The sequence below is a fragment of the Euprymna scolopes genome, chromosome 12, assembly GCF_053919585.1.
Source record: "Euprymna scolopes isolate OS-2025 chromosome 12, ASM5391958v1, whole genome shotgun sequence".
In the NCBI taxonomy this organism is placed as follows: Eukaryota; Metazoa; Mollusca; class Cephalopoda; order Sepiida; family Sepiolidae; genus Euprymna; species Euprymna scolopes.
In genome coordinates this window covers 39,253,011-39,265,005 of record NC_136493.1, presented here as the reverse complement: position 1 = coordinate 39,265,005, position 11,995 = coordinate 39,253,011, and the positions used below count along the sequence as shown (strand labels likewise).

Sequence of the window (11,995 nt, the reverse complement as noted above, 5' to 3'; positions counted from 1 at the left end):
TTGCTTAATCCCCGCCATACGGCGATTTCCTCTTACGCATTAATACCATATCCCAGGGTTTACTTATAGCTTTATATAAAATTTAGTGATAAGATTAAAAATTTGAAATAGACTAATTATTATCAAATAGAGTAGGGCAGTGGAACAAGCATCACTATGCACGATAATCAAGTGTAATAAAGGCTCTATTTTTGTATTTTGCATGAGAAGTTTGTCTTAATTTTAATACAACCAGATTTGGTTTGATTAAAATTTGATCTTAAAGTTTCGAAATGTTGGAAGAAACAGATTTTTTAAATTATTCTTACAGAATATATTTTTTTAAAATTAAATTTGTTCCCATTTTAATCTATTTCTATTTCGCTATATATGTATTGTTTGAGTAATTTATCATGCGACAAAACATGCTTTTTAGATTACAAGAATCCAAGTTTGCCCAGCTGGGCAAGCTTGAGTTCGTGTACCGGAAAAAAAATCTTCAGTAAATAAAACGCGGTTTAGTAAATCGTTATTTTTTTGCATATTTTTTTATAGAATTATCGGGAACTTCAGAAGAAGTAAGTAACTGTAGTTTACTTCATAGAACTTCTTTTTTATTCGGAATAACGGGTTGCGTTCTGGTTTCTATTTTCGAATGGTTAACATAATACATTTTATATAGATAAAAAAAAAACACCGAGAACTTTAGCGAAACACCCTTTTTTTGTAAGATTTTGCATTACATTTTTTAACAATTGTTTTTCTTACAAGAACCCAAGGTCGCCCAGCTGGGTAAACTTGGATTCTTGTACCGGAAAAATATTCAATAAATAAAACGTTGTTCAGTAAATCGTTTTTTTTTTTTTTTTTTTTTTTTTTGCAATTTCACACACCAAACATGGGATAAGAACATCACTAAAACATCCGCTGGGTCATAAGCTTCATTTCGGTACCTTACTTGCCTGGGTGGGTTGCTTGTAGACCGAGATAAACCGCGTCACCCACACAGAGAGAGTAAATCGAACTTACTAAGGGAGATAATAACTTCCGGTGAATACCGGAAAAATATCCAGTAAATAAAACGTTGTTTAGTAAATAGTTTTTTTTTCTTCAATTTCCATACACCAAACATGGATATAAATATCACTAAAACATCTGCTGAGTCATAAGCTTAATTTCGGTACCTTACTTGCCTGGGTGGATTGCCTGTAAACTGAGATGAGCAGCGTCTCACACACACACAGACATTAGGAAAATTATAATAAGATTTTTCTGTAAAAGTATTGGTATGACAAGTCATAACTGGTCCGGGCCATTGTGCTTTTAGCCTTATAATTCTGTAGCGCTTTTGTTATAGTCTATTCAGGTTGATTCTCTCAGTAAATGAATACATAAAATATTTAATTTTGACCTAAGAACAAAGATGTGTTCAGAAGTTATCTGCTTTGCAATCCTAGTTTCGGAGTAAGGTACAAAACATGGCCACCAACACTAGGTCAAATAGGTACATATGTATTAATATTCGTGAAAAATAAAAGAAGTTTCCGATACAACTAAAAGATGTATAGTGCAAAGTTATCAATTTAAACGCAGTATTTCAATATTACGAAAGCACTTCTAAATTTAAAAGTATTAGAGAAATTAGGAACTTAGTTAGGAATTATAATTTAACAACGTAGAGATTTTTAATTAAGTGACATGAAGGTCGTACAGAACAAAGTCTCCTATTTTTAAGCCCAAAAGTTGACGAGCTACGAAGATAGAGGGGGGTATCATTAAAACAACCGATAATTAATCTTTCTACATAGTCACCACTGTTCCTAATGCACTACTTCCAGAAATTCAATGAGACATCCCTGCTTCTGACAGGGGTTGAGATGAAACTTTCGCGTCATAAATTCATAAAGTAATGTATAATCCTAGCTGATTCATTTGGTCGGATTAAAAGTAAAAGACATTTTCTAAGCTTCCCTCATATATAAACTTGAAAAAGTTATTTTTAAATGTTACCTAAATAGCCTTTGAATTACAAAATGGGTCACAACAGATGGATTTTTTTTTTTTACACAAGTAACTGTATTTGGTTAAAAATAAAAGAAACTGGAGTCAATGTTGCTCTTGGCTTGAAAATACGAATCGACCGGATGGAAGAAATTGGTAGATTTCGGTTGCCTTTTTATCTGTAGTCTTATGGGGTTGATCATCTAAGAACTTACCTCCTCTCTTTGAAGATAAAAGTTTATCGCTGTCTGAGGCGCCCCGACCGGCAAATTCCGGCGAGACTGTATCGGCGTTATGATACTTTTTGTAAGAGCGCTGTTTAGAATCTATTTACTTTCTGGCTTGCCCCTCACCTTTGTGTAGCTGGAGGAAAGTAAGTTTCCATCCTTTTTTACTCGTCCTAGATACCTTCATCTATATCAAATAGTTGCCATTCACCATAATTTACTGCTAACCACGCCCAAATACGAAATACAAAAAATAAATAAAATAAAATAACTGATAATCTTTTCTTTGTGTGATATTCTCGGTGTGGGATTTATAATGTGCCCATATACATACGAATATATATGATGTGTGATCTATTTTTATTGTCTAGAACATGAGCGTGTGTGTGTATGTGCGTATATATGTGTGTGTGTGGGTAGTATCGTCTGGTAATGAGTAGGTTTATGACAACAGCATATTCTTTTCCTTGTTTTGATTCTCAGTTATATATCTATTGATATCTTATGTTTTTATATAGAGTGGTGTGGTTCTCAGTTGGTTAGTTGTGTCGAACTTTGTCGGATATATACTCGAGAGTAAAAACAAAGAATATGCTGTTGTCATAGCCAATGTGATGAGTATATAAACAGGTCAACGTATATGACAAACATTCTTTACAATACGGGACGGATACAGTTCTCTTTAAGGAGTGGTTACATCATTTAGTGGAGAAACATACCTTATCTATCGTGGCTGATCTTGATTTGGCTGATGCTTAGAAAAGTTGGAAAACGGCTTCTGTCGTACTAGGTTACAAGAATTCTGGCCCATTAAATTATCGCCCTGTTAGCCTTCTCTCTATTTTCGCAAAAATATTTGTGTCCATAATTAAGCGTTTGTCCACCACTTTACAGTTTTGAAACTTCTCCGACCATCAATATGGATTAAGGCAAGCCCGTTTTACTTCAGATAATCTAACTAATCTCTGAACGTATTTTCCATGCACTGGATAACGCAGGGGAGGGCAGTAGTCCGAGAAATATTTGAGGTTTTTGACAGGGTATGGCACGATTGTCTTAAGAAAAATCAGATCGTCTCGTATTACCGGACAAATACTTAACAATTAAATCCTTAAATAAAAGAAGAATCCAGGTCGTCTTCGATGGCCGTACGTCTAAATATGATATAAATGCGGGTGTACCCGAGGGGAGGGGGGGGGGGTCGACCTTGGGCCTTTATGATATTCAGAAATGACCTGATAAAATAAACCGAGATGGGTATATTTGCTGACGATACCACACTATAATAGGCACGTGGGGAAAACGAATGAATACATATCAAAGGCAACGGCGGAAACCCTAGAGGAAGACATCCAGTCGAGAGTGGAATGGAGTAGAAAAATGATAATGTTCAATGCTGCGAGGACTAATCGCGTTTCGTTTAATAATCACCAGAAATCTTCATCCACCAATAGTTATACATTACCTGCAAGTACTTCATTCAAACTCCTTAACGTTCACAAGAGGCATATGTTAGAACAGATACATTGAGAGCATTGCCAAGGCTGCTGTGAAGAAGGTGTCTACCATGCTAGAAATTTTCTTCTGCCAATTGCATGGATTATTTTTATAACGTTTGGGCTAGTCCGTCTGCTACTAGCCTCATTCCTCGACAGGGTTAAAAGAGTAGCCAACCTGATAGGTCCTGAACTGTCATCTAAGTCAGCCTTTGTCCCTATTAATGAAATTTGGCATCTTTCGCCTGTTTTACAAATATATGGTGGATGCTCCGAACTTCAAGCCCTTGTATCACCTCGAAAAACCCGACAACCAGCCAAATCCCACCCCCACACAGTAAGTGGTCCCTAAATGTAATATAAATTGTTTCATTTCCGAGAACTGCTAGACTTCAGAAATTCCCTTCCGGGTTCCTGTTTCCCCCAACTGTAATGACATGCAAGTTCAAGTGTAATGGGAACAGACGTATTGAGTAGCATAGTATGCCAGAAACTTATGTCCCTGCTAGTAGCCCCTACATCAAAGTTGCAGTGCGCATAGTTAGGAGGTGACAAGGTAAAAAAAATAAATAAAACGCTGCAAATGAAGATGCGTACTACCCGAAATCTTAGTTATACTTCGATCAGCTTTATTAATCAATGTTTCCCCTATTGTAAAAGTGCACACTGGTCTTAGATTTTTTACTACCGACATTTTCTTACAGTCTCCTGTGCTGGGAGCCATTTCAGTGAGTGGACCATCTCTCTCTTCCTGAGTAACGACTGTCGACCCTTTTAACTGACAACCATCCACTAATTCCTACCTTTCTCTTAAACTATCGTTATTTCATCAACTTCATGTAACCAAAGATACAAATCGGAGGATTCACCTTTGTTAGGTATACTTGTTTATCTAACTTTCCTCTCTGTTATGAAAAGTAACGTTTCAATCCCCCGCATAAATCATAAACCGTATAAGATATTCTTATGAAACAATGAAGTATTCCCATATAACACTAATATAATAGTTGAGGGACATCAGACGTTGCTCTCAATTTATTTCTACCAAATATTAGATTGGTGAAGATAATTTTATTAACGATTAATGTTTAAAATTAAAAGCAATGTTTCTGTAAAGGTTAGATTTGGAAAATTAGCCTAATTATTTTCGAAATAAAAGTAAAATTTGAAAAAATCGGTTACAAACAAGTGAAAACAAAATGATTAAAAGAGTATAAAAGTGATTTTGGATTGATCCTCTGCAGAATCCGATCCTCGGCGAAAAAAGTATAGCTTCCAAAATGCTTTAAAGTTATAATGTATGATTATTAAAGTGAAGAATCTGGATACTTGTAATTAATAGCCAAGAACTCGCAAATAAAAAAAAACAGTTTATATTAAACTGTATAAATTCTATATCGACCCATATATTTACAATACGTAGAACCTTGGATTTTTAATACATTATTCCTGTGCCTTATCGGCAAACGAAACCAACATGGCGTCTGAAATGATGGCCTAACTTCATGCCAAAAAGCTAGTAAGATCAAATTAAATTATGTATTATACCAATGCATTTAAGACAGAGTGGAACACCCTACTAAACATGTCTTAAAGCAACACTTATTTAGGTTAACCAAAGTTAAGACATTAACTCGGCCGCCATGTTTTCGTGTGTCAATGATACACACGAACAGAGAAAGCTTTTAACGCGTTAACTGTCTTTAAAGAATTGAAAACTGGTGCATTTGCCGTAAGTTTGTGGTTTTCATTTTTTTTTTTTTTACCAATTTATGGCAATTTGTAATTTACTAGATAATTTTTAAAAGATTTACAAACGAAAATGTATCAAATTTCATCTAAGAACCACAAGTTTCTGTAGTTGAGCACACTTGACTCGATTTAAAAGTTGGGCCTTTGAACACTCAAAAACTTTGGATGAAATTTTTAAAATAGAAAATAAAAATGAAGATCCCTAGAATCTTTACTTTTAATAGTTTCTGGTAAAAAAAAAAAAAAATAATCGAATTATGTAGTGAATAGTTCTATTTCAATCCAGTTGCACTTGATTTATTTGGACTTAGGAGCCCTCGTCCAACTCGATTTCTCAGCAAGATTCCTTGGATGAATTCGAAGATTCCAGCTCTGGTAGGTCATTGTCCCTATGAAATAAAAAAAGGATTGTGTGTAAATAATTTACAACTAAAAATAAAATTTCAATATTAACTACTAGCTTAAATATATTACGCTTAAAATACGCTATATTTTAATTTGTCCAGATCTCGTATATAATAGAGTCGTGGTTTCAAAAGTTAAACAGTATTTTGGTGGCATATGCTTAGAATCAAAACCTAAAGAAAAACTAGCATTCAAAGCTGGTGACGTTACCACTGTACCAACGTTACACGCATATTAACTGATAGAAAATAAACTAAGATGAATGTACAAACTGATTTCATCCATTTAGACGCCTTAAATACTGTTTTCCCGGCTAAAGACCCATAAAAACAATCCGTAAAAAAATCATTTGATGCCCCAACCGCCGATTGATTGGAGATCAATTTGAAAATATGGAGACATGCAGCCTTTTATGTATTAGATGTAATATATAACGCTGCAGTTTATAATTATAGAATGTAAATTTTAATGATAATCATGAAGTGTTATGGGCTATCCTGTTCGGTCAAAGCATTTCCTCGAATACTAACTTAACAGAAGCTCTTAGAATTATGTCAATTCATGATTGAATCCAGTATTGAGCGTCACAAATAGATCAACGAGGTTGTAGGTCCCACTTAGAATTACTAATACATCTATGACGTTTAGAGGGAGTTGAGTCGACGGCGAAAGTTCAATTTTAATCAACTGTGGTTCCCATATGCCGCTGCTTCGAAGGCGGAAAAGTGTCGACACTAGTCGCACGCAATATATATATATATATATATATATATATATATGAACAAATGATTAATAAAACATGTTAAAAGACATGTTGAAAAAGAATTAACATATTTAATTTTAAAAAGGAAGCACAAGATCAGTGGATAGTCCTTAAACCGGAGTTTCGAAGAAATACTATCCTTCTCATCAGAGGGCAGGAATTAGCAAAATGCGGGATCGGATTTTGAATGTAAAAGTATTTAATGAAACTACAAGTAAGTCACAGATCTTACTTGGTTAAAAAGGGGTGAGGTAAGGGGAATAGGAGGGAAAAGAAAGATTTCACATGAATGGATAGTCCGGTGAAGGGTAAAATATACAAGAATGGTAAAATCCAAACACGGTAGAATTAAAAATTTCCAATCCAACAGGTAAGTTCCAAATGATCCAAAAGGCAGAATTCCTTGGAGGGGGGGGGTCACAAATGGAATGACTTCCAAATCATTAAAAGAAAAGTTCAAAATGTGCACAGAAAAAGCACTGGAGAGAATATTTAAAACACGTCTGACATTTTCTATATAGATATATAAGTACGGAATCGTCAGACAATTTTGAACACGGGACAATAGTACAGATCGAAAAGTCAGACCAACTGTATCATGTTAGAATATGCAGAAAATAAAAATCGAGGAAAAAAAGCAATCAAATTACATATACTTTTCTGCACCTTATCAAATCAAACAGCATTATTTTATATAAGATAGTGGACCTGTACATAGAAAATTGCTGTGAGAAAACTTGGAATGAGAACACATGGACTTTTCCATAAGCAGAGTGAGCAAATGATCTAATGTATAAACTATTAAAAGGATTGGCCAACCTGGAATCTTAAGGGTCTTCTCCACCAAGAAGACCTTTGAACATTCTATTGCCCCTCACACTAAGAAAAGACCAATTAAAATGGATGTAAATCCGAAAAGTCTAGCTAACCGGGCTTCGTTCCTCGCTCAGAAGAAAAGATGAAAAATTGCGATTTAAAAAAAAGGAAAAAAAAAAAGAAAAGAGCCATAAATATAGCGGAGAAGGAAAATATTAAAATAAACGGGGAAATATCACAGAATCACAAAGTCCTAAAACATTTTTGTTCGCAAAGGACCTAATTAAAAGGGTTCTAGGATTTTTAAATGCAAAAGCGAGTGTGGCCTTAAGATCATGAACGTGTCCCACTCATTTCCATTTAAAAAATCCTAGATATCATTTTTTATTGTCCTCGAGACAATATCTTTGCAAACAAAGAGGGTCTTTTAGGACAGATTTCTACATTTATTTTAGTTACGTTTTTAAATGTCATATTCATTTTTTAGTCACAATTTTAGCTGTTGAGCGAGGAAGGAAACCTGGTTTGATAGCCAGTTTTCATTCTTATTAAATCCATGTTAATTGGTCTTTTTTCAGCCATTATATTTTGTACCCCGCCCCCCCAAAAAAAAATTATTCACACGATTTCAAACGGAACTGCTCCATCTACTTAATTACGTAGAAAAGATTTGGCACTACCTTCAACATTCAAATAATATGGTTTCAAGTAGACAGTAGAATACGTATGGCAGTTACTCATCACATTCAAAATAATGTTGAAATGTTATGCTTACAAATCGCATTTAAAATTTGTCTATTCGTTGGTTTCATCGTCTGATGAGGAAAGACTGCATTGATTGATTTAACCCTTTAACTAGATGGGGGCGTTTGACCTTGTCCGGTCGGAAAATACGCTCAAATATATTTTAATTCATGCAGAATTCGTATTTAATATTACAGAGCTAATTCCCGGTTGGATATATTGCACTTATTATACAGTACCGATTTCAAGTAAAAATTTCTTGCCTGCCATCAGCTAGAATCGAAAAGGAAACATCTAGCGCTCTGGTCGCTTTCCCGACCGTTTGAGCTATCGCCAAATAGAAAGATTTTAAATTAAATAACTCCAAGCAATGACAGAATTTTTCACAAGCGCAACGGTAATAGAAATATGTAACGAAGTTGAAACATTGCATTTTAATTTGCCGACATAATTATGTACACGTTATTCAGCCAAACAAAGATTTTAATAGTTATACACCACCCTTGGTGTACGATTGCCATTTGTGTTTTTAAAGATTTAAAACATCTCCCAAATTAAAAGGCTAAATGTATTAGCGTTTCCCATTTGAAGTAGTAAAAGTTATGGTACTCATGCAGAGATTGATCCGTGCTGATATAAGGTTATTTAAAAAGCCATTCTTAACATGGGGATGGGGCGTTTTGTACATACTCTGTACTTTAACCTTACAATTGAATAAAAAAAAAATTAAACCTGGAAATACGATATAAAAAATAGCGGATCACTCTGCAGTAGCACCAAAGTTACCAATTAAAATCGGTCATTTATATTAAATGCTATGAAACGAGTCAACAGCAGGAGTACAAACACTGATGTCGACTGAAATTAAAAGCATCTGTAAATACGCAAGTGCTGAAATAAATGAGCTTCTGGGGAAAATCCTCTATTCTTAAAAAGCTTAAAGAACTAATAACCATCTTGTCTTTTCTATGTTTAACTCGTTAAAAGGTGAGAAATCAATTTCGAGGAATGTTAAATTAGGATTAAGTTTATGTAGGAAAATAATCATACTTAAATATAACCGAATTTTCTAAAATTCGGCACAAAAAATACATAAAAATGCACTAATCAAATGGGTAAATACAGCGAAAGCGCTTAATATTTAATAACTCAGCCAAAATAAAACCCATGTTGTCACAAAAGCACACAAATTATATTAAAATACCACATACAAATATTTGCTGTGAAAGACTTGCATTGTTATTCAGATAAAAAAGCGACGGTTCGTTTTTTTTTTTAACTATTTGACATTTCCTGCGTTGCATGATTCATGAAAAGTAGGAGGGGAAAAAGTCAGATTGACGAGTAACTCTGGGCGTTACAGATTCAAACAAACGATAAATTTGGGTCTAAAAATGTCATTTTCTTCTAAGGAATCTTTTCTCCGTACTCTTATCTAATCGATCGCGGGAGAACAGATTTAATTTTTGTATTTTATAATCAAGGACACTTTCCAATAGAAAGTGGGCGTTAAATTACAGTTAACCAACGATTTGTAAAAACTATGCAGAAGTGATAAATTGTTTTTAATTTGGTCTATGCGTGGCTTCCGTTCCCATGCTTGACCCCCGTCAGAGACGATAGCCAAATTAACTTTGAATACGCTAGTTTGCTCCTATAGCAAAACGAGTGAACGAGAGATTGTCAGTTAAATAGGTAGAACTTACAAATTTAAATCATCCCCTGCGAACATATTTAACGGAATTTTCTGGCGATTTCCAAAATTGTGTACTTAGAGTCTAAAAAATTTGATAAGCAAATCACATAAATATGGAAAGCAGTATCTAATATTTTAGCAATTAAAACCGATTTTATTTATACCTAAAATCCCAGAAAGTATAAAAATATTTTACAATGTTAATGGCTTTTGTTTATTAAAATTTTAACAGAGGGTATTTTTTTACTAACTCATTACATTCCCTGGGTTTCAAGATTGAAGAAATATTGTGTAAACAGAAATCACTTAATTTAAAATATTGATTTCGACGATTAATTCGCGACGGTGCCGATTCACACAGACGATGATTTTTTCTGAAAATGGCAAAATTGAGGGGGTCCTTTTGGCCGTTTTGTAATAGGATTTTAGGTATGGGCTTGTTTCAAAAAATATTTTCAATGAAAAATAGGTTTGCAGGATTTTTAATCAAATAGGACGTGGAGACCTAAGGCATATATGCACGGAAGAGGTAATTTATGTTTAAAATTAAGTGGAAGGGTTACAGCAATAGGACAACAGAATGTTCGTGAATATTTTAAGTTATAAAAAAAAAAATAATAAAATAAAATAAAGTAAAATAAAAAATTAAAAACAAACGCATGAGCGGAGACATTAGAAGGCTAAATTGATTAATTAAGAGCCGCGAGTTTCGGGGGGGGGGACTTCTGTTCATTTTATAAATTACAATTCATTGATATTTTAAGGTTTCTCACTATGGAAAAAGTCAAATATTTCAGTAAGAAAATTAAAATAGTTCAATGAATAAAATTTATACAGATTTGCAGACGATAAGGAGATCAGTTGTATTCGTTAATGCTCGTGTGAGTGATGTTGCATTAGTAGGCACCAAATCGACACAGACCTTGAATGCCTCAGATAATGAATTTCATTTAATGGAGGACGAAATTTGGTTCTATCAAGAAAAACGTGCGGTAACAGAAAAAGAACAGACGTTGGAGACTTACGAGTCATATTTAAAAAGACTAGAGGCTTCACTACGGGGATTGGAGGATTGTTCCTCTTCGGAATTCGTGGAGAAGGAGAGATTCGTTACATTTAAAGTAGAGACGTTCAAATCGTAATTTCTCGTGAGGGTTAAGATCGGATTACGGAAAAATTGCATTAGACGATGCCTTCGTGTTGTAATGGCATTTCCGATAGACGTATTATGCAAACTGTCTAAATCTTCAGTTACAGGATCGTTTGATGAACTCTCGGCTTCATTTTCGTTCATATTTCGTTGACGGTCAAGACAACATCTGCAGATGCTGTATATCAGACAGAAGGAAAGTAATCCGCAGATAATGACTATGACGACAGTTTTCGAGTTTGAATGATAATCGAAAAAAGATCCCAAATGTGGGCGTTTTACTTCATCTGGGCTTGCATCATTTGTCTCTTCAAATGTGCTGGCAGATTCCTCCGATCTTGGGAACCTACCTAGTATTTGCTCAGAGTTTCTTGTTGAAAGCTCATCAGGATTGTCTATGGAATCGTGAATAACCGATTGCATTGCCGTTTTAGCTTTGGGCTCAGGAAAACAGGATTCTTTTGGATCAGCATTATTATCGAACAAATGATTGTAAGATGAGCTTTCACAAATAAAAATTAGAAATAGACAAAATATACAATTTTTAAAACCCATTTCGGTCATTATCGATATTGGATGAAAACGTTCGCTGTCAAATTACATAGTACTACCAATGTTCTATGGAATATTTTATACTTTCCTTTGTTATTTGGAACAGAACATTGAACAGTCATGGTTCTAACCCATTTTACTAAACAAGGGGATATATTTCACATTTCCTACATATCAAAGACTAATTGGCGCAAGTCCATATTTATGTCAGGAAAAAAAACAGACAAAAATTCCAGTAAAGAAAATATTTAGAGTGTACATACTCATGAAAGAAGGGTAATTTCGTACAGGTATAATTGCGTAAATTATGTTACTACGCACTTATTTAAATGATATTCAAGTTAAATTCAAGTTCTACTAGGTATTTTCTTAATTGTTAGGTGAAAAGATAGAATAGTTACAAAACACCATTCT

General features: G+C 34.2%; 1 protein-coding gene across 1 annotated transcript; it reads right to left on the bottom strand.

Moving 5' to 3' along the window:
- Window positions 1-2,294: 2,294 nt before the first annotated feature.
- On the bottom strand, window positions 2,295-11,643 carry LOC145291256 (uncharacterized). Its single transcript, XM_080136867.1, has 2 exons — window positions 10,905-11,643; window positions 2,295-5,844 (listed from the first exon to the last, which is right to left on the bottom strand). Exons 1-2 carry the CDS (start codon window positions 11,591-11,593, stop codon window positions 5,790-5,792), a joined length of 744 nt encoding a protein of 247 aa, XP_079992993.1. The 5' UTR covers window positions 11,594-11,643; the 3' UTR covers window positions 2,295-5,789.
- Between the last annotated feature and the right edge of the window lie 352 nt (window positions 11,644-11,995).

Excerpts from the sequence above, each read along its gene's own strand:
- LOC145291256 (XM_080136867.1), bottom strand. The coding sequence starts at position 11,593 with ATGACCGAAATGGGTTTTAAAAATTGTATATTTTGTCTATTTCTAATT. Across the intron at positions 5,845-10,904 it reads AGTCTTTTTAAATATGACTC|GGACAATGACCTACCAGAGC; the intron begins GTAAGTCTCCAA and ends TTTATTTCATAG.